Genomic DNA, 25,461 nt, shown 5'->3' on the forward strand with positions numbered 1-25,461 from the left:
GCTAACCATTGTTTGTCGGCTTCTTCAGTAATTTAAAATATTCGGTGATACTCAAGAAGGGCTCGTGAATGCTTAGCGTAGAATAACGAGCGAGATTTCAAGACCACGGCGAATAATTTCTGCGAATCAACGGGACAGATCATTGCTCAAGTGAACTACAGTGGTGCAATACTGACGCATAAGGCTGTATTATTTAATTTGACCAACAATTTGATCGAGCTAGTGGTAATGATCCATTAGTGCTGGTAGCGCAACACTTCACTAAGGAGGGGTACAAAAACCGCTTGTGGTTTGTCCTTTCTGTTTCCGTCCACAGTAAAATGTTGCGCTACCTACAATGATGCATTATTTCATTTGAGCCGATATGCCCGCGCTCCGAAATATATATATATATATATATATATATATATATATATATATATATATATATATATATATATATATATATATATATATATATATATATATCCATGGATATGTGTATGTGTATGTATGTGTTATGTATAATCGCTCATTTGTTGAAGGTAAAGTCTGATGTACTCCCTCATTCCACCTGTCCTGCATCCTGGCAAAAAGAATTGCTTGGCGCAATACAAACACTGCACACAAGGAAGGTACACAAAGAACAAACACTAGGTAATTTTTGTCGGTATGCACCAACTAGGCTCCCAAAATGTCCTATTATATCCTGCATCTGTTTTCAATATTGTGCACCGGCGAGCCGCATCTGTGACTTTGCGGGTGGTTCTTGATGAGTGCCGCCAGCGCCTGCAAGGCCTCGGAGGTAAGCGGTCGACTTCAATAGCCCCACCGAACCCCAACCCTCAGGTGCACGGGTGGGCACACACGTAACGAATTTCGGCGCCCTTCCTACAAGATAACACGCTGAATAAAGACACACGCGCACTGCGTTGACATCCGGCGTCCGTGACCATATCTCCCTTTCATCCCGAAGTGTATGGATATCCCCCTTTAGCGGAGTAATCGCGTTCTTGCCTTTGTCACTCGTTAACTTTTTTTTTTCCCGAACCACACACGTAGCCCTGTTTCTTTCGCCCTGTCTATTTGCCATTTATTTCTTGTTTGTTTCTATGTTCTGACCCCGCCTCTTGTCAAATTCTAACGAATTGCGACACTGTGTATGTCAGTATGTATAGTCTCTCCCTCTCTCACTTTCTTTTTTTTTTGCTGTTGTTGTTCTGGCCCCTCCCCTTGTCCCGTTCCAACGAATCGCGACGCTGTGTGCATCTGTGTCTGTATTGCGAGAATCTGTACTTAAACCTGAACGCAATGTCACAATGTCATCTTTCATAAAGGCCGGTCCCAGGCAGGAAGCTCAGAATAAATGTTATGTTTTTCACCGAACTTTCACCTTATAAATGCGCATGCTTTCTTTAAAACGACGCTCTAGCGAAAAACAATATACAACATCTTACTCTCAACTTTTTGGTGAGTTCTGCTTTGCCACATATAAACTCTTTGTAACGATACACGTTAACACTCTTTTGGAGATCGTCGCACTCTCTTTGGAGGGCCGTGGAACTGCGACTCTCTAAAAGAGAGCTAACGCCTGTCTCTAAAGTCATATCTGCATCAAGCCAGGACTCGTCAAAAAGAGTGACAGGTGCTCTTTTTTTTTTTCATAAATCAAACCTGACTCTAACATAGCACAATGTTAGAGCGAAATGTCCAGCTCTCTTTAGTGTAGTCACCGATGAGTCGCGCAGCCTGTCTCAGTATGTATATATCAATGATTTCATTTGTGGCATGCGATTATATCGCAAATTTTGCGAACCTTCATTTTGTTTTCAAAGTGGACATCTTTCGTCCCTGACTTTACTCGTTCTTCTACCTGATTATGTCAACGTATGTCTACGTTTCAGGTCTTCATCTGAAGCCCTGATATTCTTGGTGGTCGCGTACACCATTTGCTGTCATGGTAGGTTATATATACTATAGAAGAGACTTATTATCGCCTGTAGGGGGTAGTCATTTTTCCTCATGGGCTGCGGGTTAGGTGCAACGAACGACTGCGGTAGTGTCCGGCTTCTTCTTATCGCATGCTTTGCCACAAGTTTTCGCCCGCTATCGCCTATGACGTAACCAATCCCGCGGTCCCTGTGCTGGCGGCGCTGACAGGTGATAAGAAGTGTGAAGATTAAGTGCGCTTCCTCTAAGCTCGGGTACTAGAGTCAAAGAATCCGAGAAAGATTTCTTTTGGTAAGAAATATTTTTCTACTGGCTAGCCGCCTTCTCTAATTTTACGTTTAGCATCATGACTGACTGATATCTTTCGAAAACAGTTGAAGTGCAATATGCTCTTTGGAGTGCTTAAGGGCTCTGCACTGTAGCACCATGAGGAATTACAAGTAGAGGAACGTGTTCAGATCCCGTACAAGCCAAGCAAACCTGCCGCATAAACGACGCATATACGCAGTTATCCACAAGTTATCGGCAGACGCTCACTTTATCGGCTTTTCGAAAACATGCCGGCGGAGCACTGCAAGCATCCGCTTGCCCCTGATATCTGTCGGTGATGCGAGGGGGATAGTTCCTTTTGTCTCTCGTGCAAGATAGGTCACTGAGCTCGCAGCGTACGTTGTAGGTGACTCTGGGCAACGTTTATTAAATTAAGCTTGTGCAACCATGATTTCACAGAACACGCAGTACACACACAAATGATCATTTTAAGCGAAGCTCCTATGAGTAACAGATTTCGGCGGCGGCATAATTTGCAAAATAAAGGGAGCCAGCGCCGGCGAGTTAACAGAAATGCAGGTGTAAACAAATAGGCCCTCCAAGAAGCGCAGGTCACGCGCGCATTCGTACGCGCCATTTTCCAATAACTGATCTGATACTCTCTCGATCATGGCCATGTCAATGATCACCCCTTTCTGATATGGTAATATGTTCTTTTATAGAGGTCGCTTGTCATTTAACGTTGCCACATTTCATTGTTGCCTTTCAGTGTTGCTTTTTATTGTTTCACATAAGGCCGTCTTTGTTTCCTGTAGCAACAGAAGTGTTGCACAGATAGGCTTCTGGGTGAAGGTCGAATTCCCAGCGTGGCGGAAGGAAATGTTTAGGAAGGAATATTGCGCAATGTGAGAGAAAGAAAGAAAGAAAGAAAGAAATCTAGCACGTAAGGCACGCTACTGCCAAGTTTAGTTTGCCCATAGTTTCCCGATTGAAGAGCGCCAATTTATTTACAATTTAAAATAAATGATGTTGTCATGTATTCGTTATTTTGTTTTAGTAACATTTCTTCCCGTCATCATCAACTTGTAACCGCTAAAGAGTAGCCGGCCCTTGTGCTAGGCTCAAGCGTCCCATTGCATGCATTTAAATAAAAAGCAACCGTTTAAATTTCGTATACGTAGATATGCATAGAAGAGGTACATGTGAGAAAATAACATAGCTGGAAGCTCAACAAGGTGACACAGTTCATATGCTTCGAATTGGCGCATACATGTAAGACTAGTGAATAAGGCACGGTTCGACATGTTGTGCTGCTTTATCATGGCTATTAAACGGCCCTAAAACGCCAATAGTTTTTTAGGCGTTGTTCAACGCTACTTATATAAAATTTCACACTTGTTACAGCGTATACTAAAACACCACGCAATAAGTGCTAAGATAGGGTAGATTCTAATATTTGCAACTTATTACACATTTTCTTCAAGCGAATCCATTCAAAATTCATGTGCTTGTTACTCACCGAAAGTGAAATAACAGTCTTCAAAATTGCCGCTATTGATTAAGCTCTAAAACGAACTTTCTCTGCAACTTATTCTTCCCCGTGTCGCACAGTGTATCCTGGATCTCTCCCCTTGTAAAAAGGCTGTCATGTGCAAATGATCTAAGCTTTCTTTTCTCTCGCTTTCTGTTTTCAATGAAGTACATTACATATGCATATCAGGGGCCAAGTTTACAAGGCTTCAATAATGATATGTTCAGCAACATGATTGCCTTTAATAGTCTCTTACGAAACGTTTAGCGTAAGACGTTTATGGGAATATTGGCCCTGCATTTCATAGAAATGCAGCCGGAACCAGCAGTGATCACTCATATCATTCGCAAAACTCCATTTTGAAATCTCGACTTTCCAATCGTCAAACCTGAGGAAGTTCGCGAATACATTTGTCACCTGGAAACAACGACAAAAACAAATGCATGTGCATACTGTGAAACCTGAGGAAGTGCGTAGCGTGGGCATCCAGCGATTCCCGTTCGTAGAGTTCCCACTGCTCCGTTTACCAAACCGTCAATGACGTCAATGTTTGAGGCAAGCATGTAGGGCACAGTTGCCAGTTGTGCTTATAATAAGCGGACTGGGGCTTCTTTTTTCGCCAAGTCGCTTGTAGAATTTTCCAGTCACTTGTCGTGTTTTTTGGGCTTATTTGCATTTTGACAGCAGTTATAGTTATTTTAGTGATAATCACGTTCACCAAGAGCGCGTTTGTCATTTACTAATAGCGCGTTTGTCGATGACTTTGAGTAGTTGAGTGTTGAAGACAGACATACGTTGGGGGAATCGACTAGTTACGTTAATCGTGCACTGGCAAACATTCATTTAACCAAAAAGAACTACCCTGGAGACAATGTTAAAAAGTAACGTTCATAGTTGCGCATATTTTGGATGTACAAAATAATTAAAGTAATTTTTTTCAACTCCCCTTCGTATTTGAGTGAGATTTTATTATTGCAATTAAAATTATTTTCAAGAATGGGAAAATTCATTAACTTTTCGCTTCTTTTGGGCTTCTTCGCAAAAGTCGCGCCGCCTATTTGGGCTTCTTTCGTGATGATTATCTGCTCCTTTGCATCAGACAACTGATGCAAAGGAGGCACTATACAGCGGAGGTTGCGCGCAATGTCTCCGTCGGTGGGCGTGGCTTAGCTACTGCGCATGCGCGGCTTGGTCATGTGGTGCAATATCTGGTTGCTAGACAACGGGATCCTTGCATTCTCTTTATTCCCACCTTTTTTTTCTCTCTCTACTTCTTTCTCTCTCTTTCGTTCATTCTCTCTCTCTCTTTCTTTTTCTTTCTGCATTTCTTTCTTTCTATTTCTCTCGTTCTCACTCTTTCTTGCTATGTTTTACTCTCTCACCTCCTCCTTTCTCTCTTCCTCCCCATCACGTCTCCTCTCCTCGCGCTCACCTCTCTCTCCCACCCCATTGCTGCACTATACTATACATGGCTATGCTATGCTCCGCTGGCGTGCCTGGATAGCCGAGGGTTAGGACGCTCGCCTTCGGATCGCGGATTCGAATCCCGCCCGTGAAGAAATTTCTTTTCGGCAAGAATTTTTCTCGTTCTCTTTCTTATATCTTCTTTCTGTCTCTCTTTCTTTCTCTCTTTCTTTCTTTCTTTCTCCCTCTCTGTGCTCGCTCTCAAGTAGCCGCGCACTGTCCCATACCCGTTAAGATGATGATAATTTCATGAGATCGACTCACCAGGAATGGTTCCCTAAACAGTTTCGTAGTTAAAACATAATATTTTATTTCCTCATCGATGAATTACAGATTCTCAGGGGAGGCCGAATGGTTTGCGTCAAAGGTTTACGCCAATTTCAACACATCTTTACTTTTGAATATGTGTCCGTGATACGCACTCCCCTGAGATATGTAATAATGCTCATGTTCCATGACCTCGTTTGTTCCGAATTGCCAACTTTTCCCTTGCATGGAAAACCTATAAAAAATATTTCAGTTTCACTCTGACACGAAATAATAGATAACGTTCCGCTTAGTTTTCGCTGCTGCAAGGAATGTAGTTTTCTTTTTCTCGTTTCTTTTTGTTTTTGTTCCGTTCCGACGCACTCGTTGTGCGAATCATCACGGTGAGAATTACGAGAAGTACCTTCAAGAAACCTACAAGATTTCTCTGGATCCAGTGCGACCTGCCAAAAGTAAATCACAACCGTAAGCACAATGCTCGCTTCACATTGCTTGCGGACCTGTTAGACACAAAACAGAAAAAATGACATTAATTGATATGCTTTCCCACCAACAGGTGACGCAACACACAGGCACAATATTGACCAATGTCGTGTTGGGATTATCCTACTTAGCGTGAATAGGAAGTTTGGCGAATTGTATTAATGAAGAACTCGGGCAGTACTTAAGGGCGAGAAAGGAACTGGCTGCATCGGACTCTGCCTCAGCTTGGCAAGCACATTGCGGCAATACAGCGCGTCAATGCGCCACAATTTCCACTTTTAAATGAGAAGCATTTCTTAACGAACCTTTGGCACTTTGAGCGTTTCTATCTATCTATCTATCTATCTATCTATCTATCTATCTATCTATCTATCTATCTATCTATCTATCTATCTATCTATCTATCTATCTATCTATCTATCTATCTATCTATCTATCCACCGACGAGTTTGTGCTCTCGTGGCCGTTTCGTTCGAACGATATGCGCCAAAACTAGTATGGTATGACATGAGCTCATGACGAACCTAAACGGCAGGTCATAGCATGAAAATAATCACATACATGTAGTGAACGGCATGATTTACATGCCACGGTCTTGGTGCTCTCGTGGCTGTTTCATTAACATGGTATGTATAGAAGTTTGTATGGAGGGACATTTCTGCATGACGAACCCAAATGACAGGTCTTAACGTGGAAATCATGAAATGCATTTCATATACGGCATGACTTACATGTCGCGCACGCCTCATGACTTACATGGCGCGCACGCGGCCGTTTCGCTGGCTTGATATCTACCAAAATTTGTATGGTATGACATGACTTGAGAACGAACATTAAACCAGGTCGTAACATAAAAATAATGACATGCATGTCATGTACGACATGATTTACATGTCACGCTCATCGTGCGCTCGCGGCGGTCTGGCTTGCTTGATATACACCAGGATTGGTATGGCGTGACATGACTCGATGACGAACATAAAGGACAGGTCGTAACATGAAAACCATGATATGGAATGCACGTACGGTACGGCATGATTTACATGACATATTCTTCGGAGCGCTCATGGCCAGTTTTATTAACTGGGTGTATACCAAGATGGGTATGGCATGGTATGAGAGCGTGACGAACATAAAAAACAGGTCATGCACTGTGTATACTAGAATATACGTTTGATTAGCATGGGATATATCAGATAGCACATGCATGCATGCATGACGAACATGTCATAGTCAACTACATGTCGTGACATGAAGGCCTTAATTTGCCTCAAAGACAAACAATGCGGTGTAAGCAGCTCCACGCGGACTGCTTCACATTACGTCGATTCCCGCAGTGCGTGGGATCTGCCCGGTCTTTTTATTATTTATTTTTATTTTTATGTTTCAGCCGCCACTGCAGCTTCGGCCAAGAAGCATACGTTCTACACGTTCTGCTTCTGGGACGCCTTCTCACGGTGGCGGCCTAGCGCCGCGCAACTTCAACGTGAGTGACATTCCCGCCGAGCTGTGTGACGCGGTCATCTACTCCCACGTGACCATCGACAACAACACCGGCCAGGTGAAGCTAACCGAAAAGGAACTGGAACTAGGTAACGACACTGTGCTGCTGCCACCTGTTTACCTCTAGCGCCTTCATGTCTGTGTTCTGCTTGTGGGTCGCGCCGCCATTCGAATACGTATTTCAACCAGCTAGCCCAAATATTTGTGCTAACTGAAATTGTGTGAATGTTACTGTCTATTTCGTTTAGTTATTTATTTATTTATTTATTTATTTATTTATTTATTTAGTTAGTTAGTTAGTTAGTTAGTTAGTTAGTTAGTTAGTTAGTTAGTTAGTTAGTTAGTTAGTTAGTTAGTTAGTTAGTTAGTTAGTTAGTTAGTTAGTTAGTTAGTTAGTTAGTGAGCCTTTTTTCAAACCCATGGTGTTATTTAGCTATTACGTCGGAGGTATTATCATTCACAGTAAAATGAACAAGCTATATACTACAGCAAAAGAGTCTGCCGCAGCCGTTGAAGCTATGGTCGCCATCAGCGCCATTGTGATAAGCTTGTGGATGGCGGCCAGGCCTGTCTGAGGACCCCTAGCCGTTTCGGTTGTTCGCGAACGCCGTTTTCACTCCTTTGCGTCGCACACTGCGGGCGCTTTGCGCTTGGTGCGCTCCGCGGATCGTCCGAATGAACCGGGTTGCGGCCAAATGTGACCGAATTAATAAGAGTAATCCCATTAATCAATACATATGCTTTGCGGGACCATGTAAGGCGTCCTAATCATCGGATTTTCCGAATTAACGGGGATCGAATTAAGGAGCTTTTACTGTAGCATATAAGTTAAGGTTAAGCCAAGGAAACAAAGGCGTCCGATGTCATACGTAACAACAAGAACACCTAATTGTGAAACGTTCCGGGAGCCCTCTAGAAAATTAATGCCGTTGTAGAATTAATAATCATGCTGTAGCGCAAGGACACAAAACAGAGTGATTGAAACACACACCAGAGGCGCTACTTACAACTTTAATGGAAAAATTGATGAAATACAGAATATATACTGCTGCAAACGCGCAGACGCGCAAGTGACACCTGGCAGGCTACAGGGATGTCACTCGCGCGCCTGCGCGTTTGGAGCAGTGTATATTCTGTATTTCATCAATTTTTCATTAAAGTTATAAGTAGCGCCTGTGGTGTGTGTCTCTGGGTCTCTGTTTTGTGTCTTTTCCCTACACCATGACTGTTAGCAAGCACCAAATAGCCCTAGAACAAGTCCTTCTGCACAGTATAGTTAGGCAGCTACACAAGGACGTCATTAGAATGCAAACAGCAGTCATCCATATAAACGTCAACCACGTTAAAAAGTTTACAGCCGCTGCCAAGGCTTCAGTATAGTTGCAACTTCTGTATGGGAATCTGAAAGAATACTTGAGTGAACAGCACGCTTTTCACTCTGTTTATTGCCCCTAAACAAAGGTCAAAACGAACAAAGGGTGAAGAGATTGTGGGCAACGGCGAAAAGAAAATATTTGACTTCTTGCAAGGGTTGAAAAGGCATGTTTCTTTTCGAGAAACATTGGTTGTAGTATTCTGCGATCTTCCTCTTCACGAGAAATGTTTGTTTTAGGGATTGGTGGTTCATTTATTAAGTGTATGTTGACAGCAAGGAAAAGCGCGGCACAGTCCAAGCATAGTCCTGTTTTCATGTGTCTTCTAACTCCTCCTAATTATCGAGACATTGCAGCGACGTTTCTTGTTGAATGACTTTTTTCTTACTTTATTTATTTATTATTTATTTATTTCTTTATTTATTTATTTATTTAAGTATTTATTCAAAATACATTACAGGCCCAACAGGGCATTGCGCAAGGGGAGCATCAAAAGATTATATACATGTCTATACACAACTTAAACTTAAAAAATGTCGATGATCTTACAATGTCGAAACAGTTACAACAGTAAAGAAAATGCAATGGAAACTAAGTACAGAAGATGAAGCATGCAAGATATGTGACTATACAACAACAGGCTACGAAAAATAAGTACAAATTCTAAAAAGGCATGGACTATACACAAGTCATAAAAGCCAAGAGCATTGCTCGATTATACAGCAAATATGAAGTACATGTAAGTAGTCAAACACAATGGAAAACACTAATAAATTGAAACAAGAAATCACTGATAGTTATATGCATAAATACCAAACTAGGTGTGGAAGAAGAAAAAAAGTTAATTCTGGAAATGCGTGTTGAGGTGGTGTCGAAATTTATCTCTGTTGTGTTCTGCTACTATGTCATCTGGAAGGTCGTTCCACATGCGGATGACGCGTGGTAGAGCAGATGAGTTGATGGTGTCTGTTTTGCCGTAGATGCGTGCGCAGGAAAAATGATTATGCAGTCTTTTTCGGGTGAATGCAGAGACATGCTACGTTATTGGTGACGGCCTTGCTCCGTGCACGTATTTATGAGAATATGATAGGAGGGTTATCTCCCGACGACTGCAGAAGGGAAAAATTGATAAGTTCTTAATCTTTAGATTATGCTTGTGCTATGATCGCAATTTTGAGAGAAAAATCTAATGGCTATATTCTGAATTGATTCTAGCATGTTAGTTAAAGAAGTGTAATGAGGGGAACAAACTGAAGAATCAAATTCGAGCTGAGGGCGAACAAATGTTAGGCAAGCTAAAGCGCGTATATTAGTGGGCGTCTTACGTAAGTTCCGGCGTAAGTAGCCTAATGACCGTGAGGCTTTGCTGCAGATGTTAGTGATACACTTGAGGCGCCCAAGTAATTTCGTACTTCTATGTAATTTGGATGCATACCCACTATAGGAGTGATGGTCCAAGACTCGCATTGAGAAAGCTACAGAAATACAGAGATCAAATTTTCTCTACAAATATTTGTCAGCATCAATAAAATTGACTCCCTTTTTTCCAGACCCGGAGGCAAAGGCTTATTCGAAATCATTCTTCTACAATCCGATTTGGATGCTACCCCCACATCGTAAGTGGTCACTACTTCTTTTCATTTCCCTCTTTCTTTTTTTAACATAGCACGAAAGTAATATTTTGCGCATGGTTATGGCATAGACAGCAGCCACAGTGTTCTGATCACTAGAAGACTCTCGTTTCTGTGATCGCCGTCTACAGTTTACTGTGAGGAAGGTCTGTCAACTTCTTTAATGTTGCCTCTGCAGATGGCATAAAAGTGATAAGAATGCATGGTGTAACCAGCATAAGATTGTATTCCTTTTGAGGATGCGTGCCCGAATTGAACTGGAGTTCATGTAATTGACCGCGACCGTCGCCCTCTAAGCTTCGGGCAACAGTTTTACACTGGGCACCGTTGTAAACAAGATTACATAACCTGCTTCCAAATGGGCGTTCTCTGCGTAAATGCGCGCTTGCAGATAACTTGCCGCGATCTTGCAAAAGCGAGTGTGGTTCGTCGCTTGCCCGCGAATTTGCTACATGTATGGAAAACGTCACGGTGCCTGACCTAAAATTAAGGTGTTGTGTTCTCTTGGGAGAAAGGTGAGCTCACGTTCTGTCACCTTTCCGACAGAATAACGAATCATTGTCCAAAGTAGGTAATAGAATTAGTACGCCTTGCTGTCTATTCACAAGTACCGTCCGTTATACGCTGCAAAAAATAAACATCACCTTGTTTAGCTTATTTTAAATCCAGCAGCGCAGTCCGTAGACTCTCCCTTGCGGTCTCCGATAAGCTCTGCATCAGACGGCGTGCCGCAAATCTTTTAAATATACTCATACGTCATAATGGTGTACTTTACCGAGGGCCATCGTGTTCTCTTCGCCTATCTTCTGTTAACATGACAGGTTTATACAGTACAAGCACAGCGCCATGAAAGGGCGCCATGAAAGAACGACGCACACACTAGTGCTGCACTGACATGTGCATGTCAGGAAAGCACATATACACTCACTCTTTTTTTTATCTGCAATAAGCTGTTGTACGCAAGCGCTGTGCACGTGTCGTTCTCTCGTGCATTATGAAGGATTGCCAACACGTCCAAGCTACAAACTTAAGCTACTTTCTGCTTTACGCGACATGGTCATTTTCATTTCACCTTTCATGGTTAGTGCCAGAATGTTTCATGTTGATGTTTTCTCATTCGTCTTCTTTGCAAGGCGCATTCCGCGAAATGAGCGAGCTGAAGAAGCGCAACCCGAAGCTGAAGCTCCTCCTCGCCATAGGAGGCCCGCACGAGACCATCGACAGGTACTGGCAGTTCATACCGCAGATGCACCTCTGGCGGGACATGGCGATCAGCATAGCGCAGTGGGTCAAGACGTACGGCTTCGACGGAATTGTACTCGACTTCTTCTCGGGCACAAGGACGGCGCACGACTCCGAGTGGTTGTGGAGCACTGCCAAACTGATAGATCATTTCATCTGGGTAAGGCTTAGCTAAACCTCAGGTATGAGGCTTAGGTTTCCCAGAAGCACGCAACGCATGGGTATGTTCGTAACACGAAAGCGCATTATTACCTCTCCACTACCGAACAAAGATGTAGGCAAGGAAAAGAGATGAAGTTTGCAAAAATTTATTTCACATGGTTCACAGGTGGGAGTAGCCGGGTGGCGCGGTGCAACCTCCGTGTCTGCACTGGCCTCGTTAAAATTGTACTCACTCACTCACTCACTCACTCACTCACGCACTCACGTGGCTCCGCAAGTGCAAAGAACAAAAAACATTGCGACCAAAATTTCATTGTGAAATGGTAAAAATGCGGGTTCACAAACGGGGACTGTAGTTGCAAATATGGCAAAACAACCACCGATATACGCGAATTGTGGCTTTCAGTGCTTCAAATATTTTTTTTCAATTATTCCCAAACACCAATAGCATAATTTTCTTCGCACTACTTTGTCTGCAAAAAAACATGTTAATTGCCGAACTAAGAAGTTAGGCCTCAGCAGCCGCGCGCTGCACAATCATTACACACCAGCCGCTGATGTTGACTTCTGCAGCTCACGCTCCGAGTACTGGTATAAGGACACTCCTTTCGGAAAAGGCGCGAGTTTACAACGACACTGAGCCGTTCGCTGTTGTGTAATTTGCTTAAGAGGCCATGTCAATGAATGTGGACGCAGGTGGCAGAGGTTAAACTTGAGAGAGAGAGAAGAGAAATAGTAGAGAAAGAAAAGCAGGGAGGTTAACCAGTTTGGGACAACCGGTTTGCTACAACCACGTCACTACACAGGCAGCTTCTTCCCTTTGCGCATGTGGGAGATTTAGAACTGTCAAAGAGGTAACCCCAAAAAAAGCTGAAGTTATCTCGGCGTGATTAGTAACCATTGAAGAAAAGCGCGCGGTAAAGAAACTTTCAAGCGAACTAACTGAGAATGCGTTTCGAGTTCCAAAAAAAATAATAAAGCATCGCAGTTGTGTATTTCATGACACGCATGATATACAATATCAGAGTAGACATCGGTGCTACCATTGTGGTTTTGTTAGTAGAAGGGTAGCGACAATTCATTAGTGAATATAGAAAGTATTGTGGCCTCAAATGCAATGTTGCCGTATTGAATTGAGCTGCACCGAGAACCTCGAAGTTCAAATCGTGCAATTGCCTGTGTACAAACGATGTCTCGCAGGATACGCACACATAAATACCCCGCAAAAAAAGTGGACGAGGGAGTGCCCGTCCGTCGTATCTCGAATGGTAGGGCGTCAGACGCGTAATTCGAAGGTTTTGGCTTCGAATCCGACCGACGGAAAGGGTGGTTTTCCGTTCACTAGAAGTACTTTCAATTTAAGTGAGCATCCTTAGACTACAGTTAATAAGCCACAAATAACGTCCCCTATGCTTACCTTGGCTTAATTGTCCTGCCGGTTTCGTTCGTTGTGCAGGACCTCTATGTGCTCTTGAAACTCTCCCACTGCAATTCACACTTACGTTATATCAACATGACTCAATTGCTTCAGGCTTTGTCTGGCCTTAAAGTGATTTCTTTCACTCGTCGGGGCAAAGGAATATACGGCATACTCTTAGTTAAAGACATCGTTTTGGAAATTGCAGATTATTTGTTAGTGCGTAACTTACAATGTTGGGTCCGTAGGAATTGTGTTAGCTATGCTCGTGTTTTGCGTCTATGTTGCCGAAATGAGCAACCCATCTAGTTCTTTTCGTCTTTCGTTGTGTTTTTATTGTCATTGTGCCGTGTTTTATTTTCCTTTGTAGTGTCACTTTAGTGTAAAGCTTGTTTTTTTTTTTTCAATGTCCCGTTACTCCATTCTTATCTCCCTTTGAAGATATACTAAACGAGAAAAATAAAGTCAACGGCTCTGGTACACTTGGGTTCCTCAGTAGCGAAAAAAAATCTAAAAATGGCGCGAATGCGAAAGACGGCTGGCAACGTACCCTTGCAGGCATAGAGTTTCCTACTATACTTACTAGAGGGAACTCTGGCGCTAGTGTCTATGGGAGCTGCAACGCATGACGCTTCAGCCAGCATGGGAATGATGGGTAGTACACAAATTTGTCTAAACATTCGTTCTTTCGGCTCAGTTTGGCTGCGCGTCGCCTGCATCCGCTTTGTCGCAAAACAAAGCTCAGCAAAACTCAGCAGTTCCACTTCACCACTTTAACTTTTTCGGCTCACCAGTGCAAATCTGCTCAGGATGCTCGCAACGGTCTATTCTTTTATCCGAAACGAACGCCAAAATACAGCAATAAACGAAGCCACAAGTACGTTCGAAGCCACAAGCACGAAGACTAGGCAAATTTGTGTACTACCCATCATTCCCATGGTAGCTGAGCGATCGCAGCGCCAGAGTCCCCTCTAGTTAATTTTAGGAAACTATGCTTGCAGGGATACGTCACCAGCTGAACATGATATCATGTATTTTCACGGCGGCGTACGTAACTGTAATTCTCGGTATGGATGTAATGGCATTCAATTTCAAAGGACTAAAATCGGTATGCTCTGAAAACGGTAGGAACATATATAACAAGTGATCCTACCCAAAATGATTAGCACACCACAACGGGCCAATTCTGAAAAAATTTAAAATGTTTGACGTTAAAATGATGCGAAGGTGCTGGCGCTTTAGCGAGAAGTTGTTATGAGACACTTATTTCCCCTCGAAGTAATCTGCCCACGTGCCGAGAAATTTGCAAATAATGGAGCGTAAATAACTATTTAATCACTCTAAACGAATCTAGTCTGTAGCGTCCGCGTTTCTGCTATCCCTTTCTATTTTCTTATTTGGCAATTAACAGACGCTGTGGCTATCGCTAGGACAGTTACCATCCTTCTGTAGTCTTTCCTTTCTTTCATTATTTCTACACCGTGCATTTTTGAACTCTACAAACACGCGATGGGGCTTCCCGTGATTCAGTTACTTATTTGTTTTATTTGCAGCAAATAGGCCAGAGGTTCAAGGAAGTACTCGGCGAAGTGGCACATCATCCTCACCTGCCCGCTTTCGACAGTTCCACGCACTACCTATTCGACATCAATAGACTCTCGCAGTGAGTAGGCATCAAGCTTTCTTTAGAAGGTGTGACGAGCAAAATATCCGAAGAGGTACTTGCTGATTTTCTTTGCAGAATTAAGATAGCGCAAGTAACATAACACGCGAAAAGAATGAGTTCGGATTACGAAACTGTGTTGTCCTGATAATCGATGTCTTCCTTTATCGCATAGTATTGATGGAAATGGCTGACAAATGATTTATCCAATATCTATACGTCTACGCAGGCTTGCATCTAAGTTAGTAGGACATCTATAGGCAAAATCTAAGCCTACGCAGTGTGCATGGTGCATTGGCTCATCGTACGCGTGTGCTTAGGTTTAGGGGCACGTTAAACAACACCAGGTGATCGGAGCCCTCCACTACGGGCACCTCTCATTGCTTCCAGTTATCTTTGTTTCCTAGCCTTCTCTCAACCTTGCATCCACGCCAGTGTACAACAGTTCTTCTCATTTGCACTCTTAAAGCCTGAGTAGGAGCGAGTGGTAAGTTGAAATGAGGTGAAGCTAGATACTTGTGACACCTTATGCCCATCGTGTAAGTGTCTTGTTCGGTTGGCTTTCGAAGCACTCTATAGTTGGAGCAAGACGCACTCACCCATAGTCGCAGACAATAAAAGTGACGGTGCTGCACACATCAAGTGCACCTGCTGATTAGGCAAGTTAGGGTGAAACGCAAAGCTAGTGTAACGCAAGTGCGACGCTAAACGTGGATCTGTGTGCTGAAAAAGTCGCACAGCCCCTTATGCATTTGCCTAAGTCGACTGGAAGGCGAAAGCCATTTTCATCTTCTTCTTGCTTTTCACTCGACTGCATTGACCACGCTTCCCCTCCCCTCTTCCCCCTTCCCCCGAAAGCTTTCTACACCCAACGGGGTGATTTTGCACTGCCTCTGAGATTGGAGGCATTGGAAGCTTTCTGCACCACACGTGGTCTTGCAGTGCCTCCTGGATCGCCGTGCCTTCGGGCAAGCGACAATGTCGTGTGATGACGTCATCATGTGACGTCACGTTATGTGACGCTATATTGACGTCATGATGGTGTCTTTTGTTGCCACCCGTGACATAATGATGACGTCATAGTGTGAGGTCATCACGTGATGATCTTTTTCATCACTCGTGCTGACACCGCCGAAGCCGACCGTCACTTGTGCCGTTCGATGAGTCATCAGAGGCTCTCGCCTTAACAGTAGTGATGTTTGTTTGAACGAATCAGAGCATTCGTACAGCAAACACGACATTGCTCATGCGAGCGCATGCTCGTTCATCATGGTCAAAACTCTTCGAACAGCATAACCAACACTGATAGTCGTCGCTGTGCCTACCATATTACGGTGTCTGAGGAAGATCGCATACTTGCATACACAGATGAAAAAACGCATGTTAATTCACGTGTTATTGTCTCTTTCTTTTTCAGGCAGGTGAACTTTTTCTTTGTTAAAAGCAGCGACTGCCTAGAATTTCCGCGAGGTGCAGGGCTGAACGTATCAAGGACCATGGACATGTCTGATGTAAGCGCATCTTTTTGGTCTCTTCCGGCTCACTATGGGCAGATAAAGGTTTGCATGAGAGAAATTGTTTTAAAAATTTACTCCCACATCACATTTATTCAACGAAAGCACGGAATGTCTTCGCCTCGTGTTTTCTTGTCCCTGTCAGCGCACTCTCCTCTTGCTAGTCCGGATTGACTAATCTAACAAAAAAAAAAGCAGAAGCATGTTATGGTATTTCAGTGTATAGCTCACGTGATCAGGCCGTCTTTGGGCTACCTTCATACGTTTTATCATTTTGTGGGCTTTTTTGACATGCCAGAACCACGATATATAATTATGAAGCACACCGTAGTGAAGGGCTCCGAAAATTGGGACCATCTGGTGTTCTCTAACCTGCACTGGCGTCGCAAAGTACACGGACCTTCATGCGTTTTGTGAGGCTGCTTTGCATAGTGGTATAAATATTATTATTCTCTCTAGCGAAAATCACCTGGCCGTTGTAATGTTGTGCATATACCTTCAACCGTGATTGTGGCCCATGTCTGCTCTCAGCAGGACAGCTCGCGAAAGCTCTAATACCGCATAAATGTTTATTATAAATGCATAGGATTCGTTCACACACCACGCCGCTTTTAACATCAAATCGTACAGAAACCTTTTCCTACGAGCGCTGACTGAACTTTTGCGTGGCAGTCACATCGTTCCCCAACAAATTCACCCGTATTGGCATTTAGGTATATTGGTTATTCCTAATGCATACAGTGAAACATCGATATAAAGACTTCGGTATAACGAAATACTCAATATAACGAAGTATTTCACTTTTCGCAACTTCATGCCAATGGAACACCATGAATATTGAACCTCTATATAGCGAGTCGTGTCACCCGTGATTTCAATATAACGAAGTTTCAGTGCTGTCCTAGAGGAAGACCTAGGCGATAAATTAAAACTGTTGCTTGGGCCAATGATCACATGGTTGGATTGCACGTGGTTTTTGTGAGCGCTTATACTATATAATCACAGTGCAGTTCGACGTCCATGTCGTTCGGGTTAACGCGTCACGTTCGGCCGCTGTGAAGAGGACTTCTCCGGCGCAGCATCAACCTGAGGTCACCGGATCTCCGGTTCAAGAAAATCGCTTTTTTTTTTCGCGTTATTGTAATCAGGTTTTTGTACTGCCATATTACTGAAAGATTCTCGCGGCACTTCCTGTGCAAAAGAAATGCCTTTGGCAACTATAGTTGTGTTAAAAAGTGTAATTTTATTGTAACGAGGTTTCGATATAACGAAATGAATTGCCTATTTTAGCGACTTCGTTATACATCGAGATTTCACTTTGTTGGTCTCGTTGGTCTTCCCGTTTCTCGCAGATTGACAGAATCGAACTCATCGTGAAAAGAGGAGCCGAGCGCACGAGAGTTGTTCCGGAAGTTCCCCTCTCAGGTCGCACCTACTTGGCCACGGGTGCGGGCATAGGTAGGCACACTGTGTTCGCCGGGCAGCCAGGTAATTACACCAAGCAGCAAGGCTTCCTGTCATCATTTGAGGTGAGTAGATGCTCACTGACTCTACTGCACCATTTCTTGGCGCCTAGAATTGGGGCACGAATTGTACAAGCACAGCGCAGCGAACTTTATTGTGCGTACGTCAAGGCATTGTATACTGTACTTCTTGGAAGGAATATTAGTCAAATTAATTTCCAGCAAAGAGTCAGAGGTCCACAGGCGAAAAGATATCGTAGACATCTTGAGAGTTCCCAGGTACCCATACGAACAGCAGTAATACAATGACAATCACATAGATGGTAGTCAAAGTTTTCACTGAAATCAAACATATGGCGTAAATTGAATGACTTACAAGACGCTTGGATGTACATCATGACGGCACATAAAAAATCAGTCACATAGTTCAAACTAACACATTATAGAACGCGTTCGTCAAATTTAACACTAACTGCTAGGGTTTCACGTGACAAAATCGCAATATGATTGTGAGGCACGCCGTAGTGAATGCCTCCGGCAATTTAGTCCACCTGGGGTTCTCTAACGAGCACTTAAATCTAAGCAGACGGGCCTATGGCGCTTCCGCCTGCAGAAATACAGATACGCGCCAGTGACAAAATATAAAGCATCACAGTGACGTGTTAATCGCCATAAGAACATGCTGAGAGCACTTCGAATACCTTGTAGGCAAGTTAACAGAAATACGTATGCGTGAACATTCCACCATACTCAAAAATAAAAATATTGCTCCAACAAAATGAGCTGGTCGTATACGAAGAGCAAGTTCGAGGCTTCTTTCTACAGCCTAGCTGTATATATGGCTAAGGTCCGGGACTTCGTGGCGTCCGCGAGCAAGAAGTCTCGCTTCCTCAGGCTCCCCGATATCCCTTTAAGTCACGAATTATGATGCACTGTCTGCAAATGCGTCAAATTTGCATGGCATGATTTCAAGGCACTCAGTATTACATTCCAAGAAATAAAATGAAGGAATCTGTTGTTTTGTGTGAGCTACAGTAATTAATGTTAATTAGCGTGTAATTAAATATATAATTATTCTGCAATGAGTCACCTTCAATCCTTCCATAAAAGGAATCAACTATTAGGCCCAAATGCATGCACAGTTTTGTTTCTGTTGTATGTGTGATTTCGAGGAAGAAAAAATACTCTGACGTTGGTCCGGAACGTCGCACTTCGAACGATCGTCGAACATGGTAGTCTCTCTAGCAAAGTGATCATATACAGCAATAATCAGCATAATGAAGTTAAATAAACGCTAATTGTCCACTAAGGAAGCCTGCGCGAATGTGCACACTAAGTTTCAGGCCATTTGAAGAAACATGCGGTGCGTGATGCGACTCCGAATTTGATGTGTACAAATGTACGCACCCGTGACTGAAAGGGTTATGGCGGTAGCCGTCTACGCCGGAGCACGATGACAGAGAAACCAGCCTCTGGGAAACAGTAAACAAGCAATAAAATGATAAAATAAAGGTTCCAGGGTCGTCATGGCTTTTGTTAGGACGGCCTGTAATGCTTTAGAAAATGTATTTCCAATAGTACTATTGTGTGTAGAAGTGAATCCGAGTTTAAGGGTATAGGTGCAAGGTTGCTTTTTGTATGCTTGCTTGCACAGTGTGTTGTAGTGAAGCCTATTCATAAAGAAAAAAAAATCGTGCACGGATGTCGTGAAGTGGACCATGCGGTTTGTAGGTGGGCTTGGCGAGCAAATGTCCCTTCTTGGGACACTAAAGAGAAACAAGGAATCGGTTTAGAATGATAAATTATGCTCTAAGAACTCTAATGTCGTTAATTTCACCATCATAGGTTCATTAAACGAGGATAAAATGAAATTCAAATTTTCATTTTTAAGTTTCGCGCCGAAATCTCTGCGCGCGGCGTCACGGATATCTAAGCGTATTTATCGTATCTTGGCGCCATTGGCTCAACAAAATTTCCTCAGACTTGGTATGTTATGTTTATGGCCCCCTCAGATGACAACGTACTCAATTTTTACTGATTAGGAACTACGTAGACCCTAGTAGGCGCCGTCAAAATATGTGATGTCATGGCGAATGGTGCGGAAACTTCAAGGTGGCGTCACCACCCACATTTTCTTTTTCCGCATTTTCTCGCTTACTAAGCTTCTTCTCGCGGCAAGCGTGGTGTTTTTGGTATCGTGAAGCAGCAGTTTACTAATACGTGAAAATTCGTTTTGCTCTTTAGTGTCCCTTTAATGTGCACCTCGATGGTGGTGTCGTCGTCGATCTGCAGCAGTAGACTCTGCACTGTAGTTTGAACGTTTATGGGCATGTTCACAAATCCGGCCTTTGATACCAACCTGGCCTCTGCCACGTTATCTCTGTGTCTTGTTATGAACAGATTGCCTCGTCATCCACACTCACAGAGTGAACTGGCTGAGAATTTTTTAAAAATAAATGTACTTTATGAAGAAGTTTCGCCCATGTTTCCTCGGACTACTCCTCTTCCCTTGCATGATAGTTGTCATCGTGAAGTTTTCAAGAATCACGAAGCTGCACAAGTTTACCCATTAATGGACATTCACAGGCCCAATCCCAGCGCTACAATATAAATTTGCAGAGAACAGGAAAGCTCGCACATCGTAATTATTCACACGCACGAAACATCCGCACGTAAGGGAGGAGTTCTTCAAGATGCTCACACAGCAGACTTTTCTGGTTGCATTTCGTACCCATGTTCGTTCCAGAAACACCTACTGAACACGAATACCTACCAACTAGCTCAGCTGTCGGTTATTATAAAATGTGTTCCAGGTTTGCGACCAGCTTCAAAGCGGTTGGCAGCAGGGGCGCTCCAGTCATGACTCCTGCCCGTATCTAAAGAATGACGACGACTACGTTGCCTACGAAGATGAAGAGAGCGTTCGTAAAAAGGTTGGGCGTATTCGTACGGTGTCTATTTTCCCGTTCGCAGCTCTCATTCCCTAAGCCCTCATCACCGAACACGCGGGAAGGTGTAGTTGTGAACCTAAAATCGCTTCAGTTCTTAGCACCTGTCTGTTTTGGCTAGACAGCTATCATAAAGGTTTTACCTGCTGCCGCCACTACCCCATCGCTTACTCTTACAAAACTGTTCAGTATGCAAAGTTATACGCGTGTACCCCCTCCCCCCTATTACCCCGCCTTGGTGTCGTGTGCACTATAGCAGATAGGCATAAAAGAAAAGCGAGCGTGACCGACAGCTTATCCTAACCCTGAAAAAAAAAATTCACAACTTGCTTACCATGGAAGGCACTGAAACATTTTAGAGTTTCCGTGTATTCTATATTCCGACAGCTCAAACTGCCGTGCCATCGCCGGAGGTTCTTAATCCGGTGTTTTCAGCGCTTCAGTAATCGTTATGGCTCGCTCGCGACCCCCATAAAGGCCGCTACTCCCATTGGAATGTCAGAGCGCTGAAGTCGTGAAGGTCAGAGAAAGCTTCGGCCGTGTGTACTATTCCGTGTGTGCAGTGCTCGTCTCGTCTCTCTTTCATTCTCTTTATAGCCCCCATTCCCTTATCCCTAGTACAGGGTAGTGCACTGGACGCTCCTCTGGTTAACCACTCTGATTTTGCTATTCTCGCTTCTTCTCTCTCTCCCTCTACATTTCAAGGAGACAACCTGGCATCAAAGGCGATCTTCTTAGAGGCGCATGCCTTTATTTGGCGTTCTGAAGGAAAACCAAAGTGCGTCAAAAGTTACACCGCATATTCAGACAAACATTTAGCGACCAAGAATCCGCTTTTATGTAGTGGTACCTAATTTTCGTCGGAATACTTCCAAACTCTTTTAGCCGTGTGTGCGTATCTATACATCCTCTGCCTTTTCATTAGCTTAACGGTTTCATATATGTGAGAAGCTACAAGAACCGGATATAATAAATTAACATGAGCTACGCACCAGTCGATACTTTGTAAGATAAATGGCGTCAGTAGATGTGCACTCTAAGAAAAAAAGCAAGTATGTGTTGCTCCTTTCGGCGAGTCCTGCCTTGCCACGTATATTGCACGCTTTCAAGTTCCAGTCTTGAAGAAGAAAAGTCCACTTGTCGAAACGTCTGCTAGAGCACCCACTCCCTGTTTGCGGACTTTTTCAACGCTTTAAAAAGACACGTTAACTTCCTTGTGGGTCACACGACTCTCCGAAGAGAGTATATAATGATCTCCAAAGAGAGTTCACATGTCTCCTTAAAGAGAGTCATACACGTGACGAGTCACGACTCAAAAAAAAAAAGTCAAAGGACTCTGCTGTTTTTTTTTTTTTCTGAGAGTGGAAACTTTGTCACAGGTGCTCGTAATACCCCGGTCACACTGGCAAATTTAGTGTCATTTTGAGCGAGTGCACTTGCGCCGCCAGAACGTTACTTTGGTGGTGCGCTGCTACACGAGAAGGGGAAGTGTACTTTGGAAATGATGGTAATGGCAATAGGTACTTAAGTACCACAACAGAGTTTTATTTCAGGCAAGTTAATTACGCAATAATGTGTTACATCTATAAGCAGAAAAATACTAAACTCTGCAGCCACTAAGTGGCTCGAGAGTTTATTATTTTTCGTATGAATTTTCACCCATCCAGACAGATCGCTGTCGAATATGTTCCCATCTATAAGCAGCCCTTAAAATAGACTTAACGTACAAACGCGGCGGCTGCGGCCATTGCACGGCGTGTGCTGCTGGGCATGCCCCTGGTGGTCGTGGCTGTAAACTGCCTGAGAGCGAGAATAGCAGAGTAGTTTTTGGCGGTATAGTATGTTTTAATGCATCAGAATATTTCTAATAGCGAAAACGATAGTTTAAAAAAATGATTTGAACTCGGCTCCGGATAATACCTTATTTATTCTCGAGCCACTGCTACCGAGGCTAGACACTCCGTCGCAGCGAAGTGAGTTTGGCGAACGCACTCGCCGGCAAGTGCACTTCTCAGCGAGTGTCCCTAAACGTTCCCGTGTGACAGCGTGCAAATCACACTAGCGGTGAAGTGCACTCTCTCAAAGTTCACTTAAGTTGCTCCGTGTGACAGGGGTATAACTTTCTCTTGCCGCACTCAACTAGGTTACGCGCTTGTGGCTTAATATGTTCTGGCAACAGCTATTCGGTCGCGTGTGATACTTCAAACTATTAAGCGCTGTCGTGGAAGGTGCATTTTCGTGGGACCGCATGCTACAGATATTTAGTGCCAAGTTTCAGCGCATCTCAAAGTGGCCTAGCTGCAGTTATGCTACAGTCACTGAAATGGTGTCTCTGGTAGGGGCACAGGCTGAAGACTGTAATGCGATAGGAATGGAATCCATCCGTCTACACACCTCAGTGCCACCCACGAAATTCGTAGTCCATAAGTCGTGTATCAGTTACCCTTAATGACCACCGGTTATCCTGCCGACGTGCTACGTGCCCGGCCCATATCCATTTCTTCTTCTTGATTTCAACTATGATGTCCTTAACCCCCGTTTGTTGTCTGACCCACTCTGCTCTCTTCCTGTCTCTTAAGGTTACACCTATCATTTTCCTTTCCATCGCTCGCTGCGTCGTCCTCTGTTTAAGTTGAATCCTCTTTGTAAGTCTCCAGGTTTCTGCTCCGTAGGTACGTACCGGATTCCAAGAGATGGATTCCAACTGACTGGATTCCAAGAGACGGCAAACGCGTGAGGGGGAGACAGAAAATTAGGTGGGAAGAAGTTTTTAGGTATGACGTGGCAGCAGAAAGCACAGGACCGGGTTGATTGGCGGAACATGGGAGAGACCTTTGCCCTGCAGTGGACGTCAACAGGCTGTTGATGCTGATGAGGATGATGAAGTCGTGTATACTGCGGCCTGGTTCTTGAGAATATCGACAATCAATGCCTTTACACATGAGTACAAGGCCAACATGGCACTGACGAAAAGGGTAACGTGAGTCACCAGGCAGAACCTGCGTGCATAATGTCATCATTTGCCATTTGTCCAAAAAAGCTTACCTGGCCATTCTCTACACCAACCCGTAGCGTCGCCGACTAGACAGGGCATGGCGCATATTGGTAAATGTGCCGTATAAACAAGAAATATTACTGAATATATCGGCGGTGTGCTGAATTCTGCACGTCAGGGCAGAATTCTAGACTTCTTTTTTCTGGGGGGGGGGGGGGGAGGGGAAGAGCGCTGCATTCGCAGTGGCGCATACTAAGGGAACCATATTGGCATCAACTAGGTTTATATAACGGAGTAATTTCTGCAAATAACAAAGGAACTACTACCGGTAGTTCATCACAAGGTTCATTCCTGTTTAATTGAGCTCGCAAGTGTTCTAATTGTGTACGTGACGTACATTGCAACTGAAAGCGAAGAGTTCCCGTTTAAGAAACAACTCCGGTGTTGCTAGGATTCTGCAAAGCGTCGTAGTTCAGTACGCCCGTTTTAATAACCCATCACTCATTGACGTTACACCTCTTGCTACATCGCAGGCAAGCATGATCATTGGCCGAAAGTTCAGAGGCGCGGTCGTCACGAGCGTAGACCTGGACGACTACAATTCCAAATGCGCGGGAAAGTCTAACCTCGTGAAAGTCCTTCGCTCCAGCTTCGACGCAGCGACACCCGACATGGACTACCCTTACAATCCACCGACGGCCCCGTGGTGGGGCGAGGACATCTTCAAACTGATGCCCACCACGGCACCGCCTCCGAAGCGGACAACGACCAGACCGCCGGAGGTGTCGACAGAGCCTCAGGAGAAACAGACAGCGGGCACGAAGACTCCTAAAAAGGGCCAGCCAGTGACGTCTTCCGTGACGTTACCTGCCTCGAGAGTACCGCCAACGGTTCCGAATACACCGGAGGAGGTAGCGCCAACCGCGATATCCACCGCGCCTGTCAGCGGTGAACCACTGACAACGACACCTGCGGAATCGTCTTCGAAGTCATCGACACTCGCCACTGGCACTACCGAAGCGGTGACAAAGAGTAGCGACGACATCTGCAAGGGGGTTAAACCAAACGCTATGCTGCCGCACGAGTCAGACTGTAGCAAGTACTATCACTGCGTGCACTCCAAGCCGCACCTCCAGAACTGTGCACCGGGAACAATATTCGACATCGAGCGGCAAATATGCAACTGGCCGGCGATCACCAACAGACCCGAATGCAAGCTTTCGTGATGTGTTAAATATCCCGAACGACTGTCTTGTAAACGACGTTCAACATATTTGGAAAACACACTTTTCTTTGTATTTTTTTAATAAATAGTATTTTTTCAGTAGTATTCGTTGTACGGTTACACAAGCCCTAATGTCTCTTTTTGTTTTTAATATAAAGCAAAGATGCTTGGACTCCCCATTGCAATGGATGACGATGAAATGCAGATTTATATCAAGAAATACAAGAGACTTCGTTTGCCCCCGTTTGAAATTTGTGTATTAAACACAGAGAAACGCAAAGTCGATTTACATTGTGTTGTAGCTGGAAGCTCTGTGGAGTACTTAGTCAAAGCAAATGTGGATATGTCCACGCTTACAATCGGAACGCTTCCGTCTCCTAC

General features: G+C 44.0%; 1 protein-coding gene across 1 annotated transcript; it reads left to right on the forward strand.

Annotated features, from left to right (window-relative positions):
- Positions 1-1,921: 1,921 nt before the first annotated feature.
- LOC119375514 (chitinase-3-like protein 1) lies at positions 1,922-25,176 on the forward strand. Its single transcript, XM_037645706.2, has 9 exons — positions 1,922-1,939; positions 7,335-7,536; positions 10,371-10,436; positions 11,585-11,853; positions 14,826-14,935; positions 16,353-16,446; positions 17,802-17,978; positions 20,726-20,845; positions 24,389-25,176. Exons 1-9 carry the CDS (start codon positions 1,937-1,939, stop codon positions 25,079-25,081), a joined length of 1,734 nt encoding a protein of 577 aa, XP_037501634.1. The 5' UTR covers positions 1,922-1,936; the 3' UTR covers positions 25,082-25,176.
- The last annotated feature ends 285 nt before the right edge of the window (positions 25,177-25,461 follow it).

This window comes from Rhipicephalus sanguineus, chromosome 11 (assembly GCF_013339695.2).
Source record: "Rhipicephalus sanguineus isolate Rsan-2018 chromosome 11, BIME_Rsan_1.4, whole genome shotgun sequence".
Classification (NCBI taxonomy): domain Eukaryota; kingdom Metazoa; phylum Arthropoda; class Arachnida; order Ixodida; family Ixodidae; genus Rhipicephalus; species Rhipicephalus sanguineus.

Coding starts and splice junctions, on each gene's coding strand:
- LOC119375514 (XM_037645706.2), top strand. Junction 14,936..16,352: donor GACATCAATAGACTCTCGCA/GTGAGTAGGCAT, acceptor TTTCTTTTTCAG/GCAGGTGAACTTTTTCTTTG. Junction 17,979..20,725: donor GCTTCCTGTCATCATTTGAG/GTGAGTAGATGC, acceptor AATGTGTTCCAG/GTTTGCGACCAGCTTCAAAG.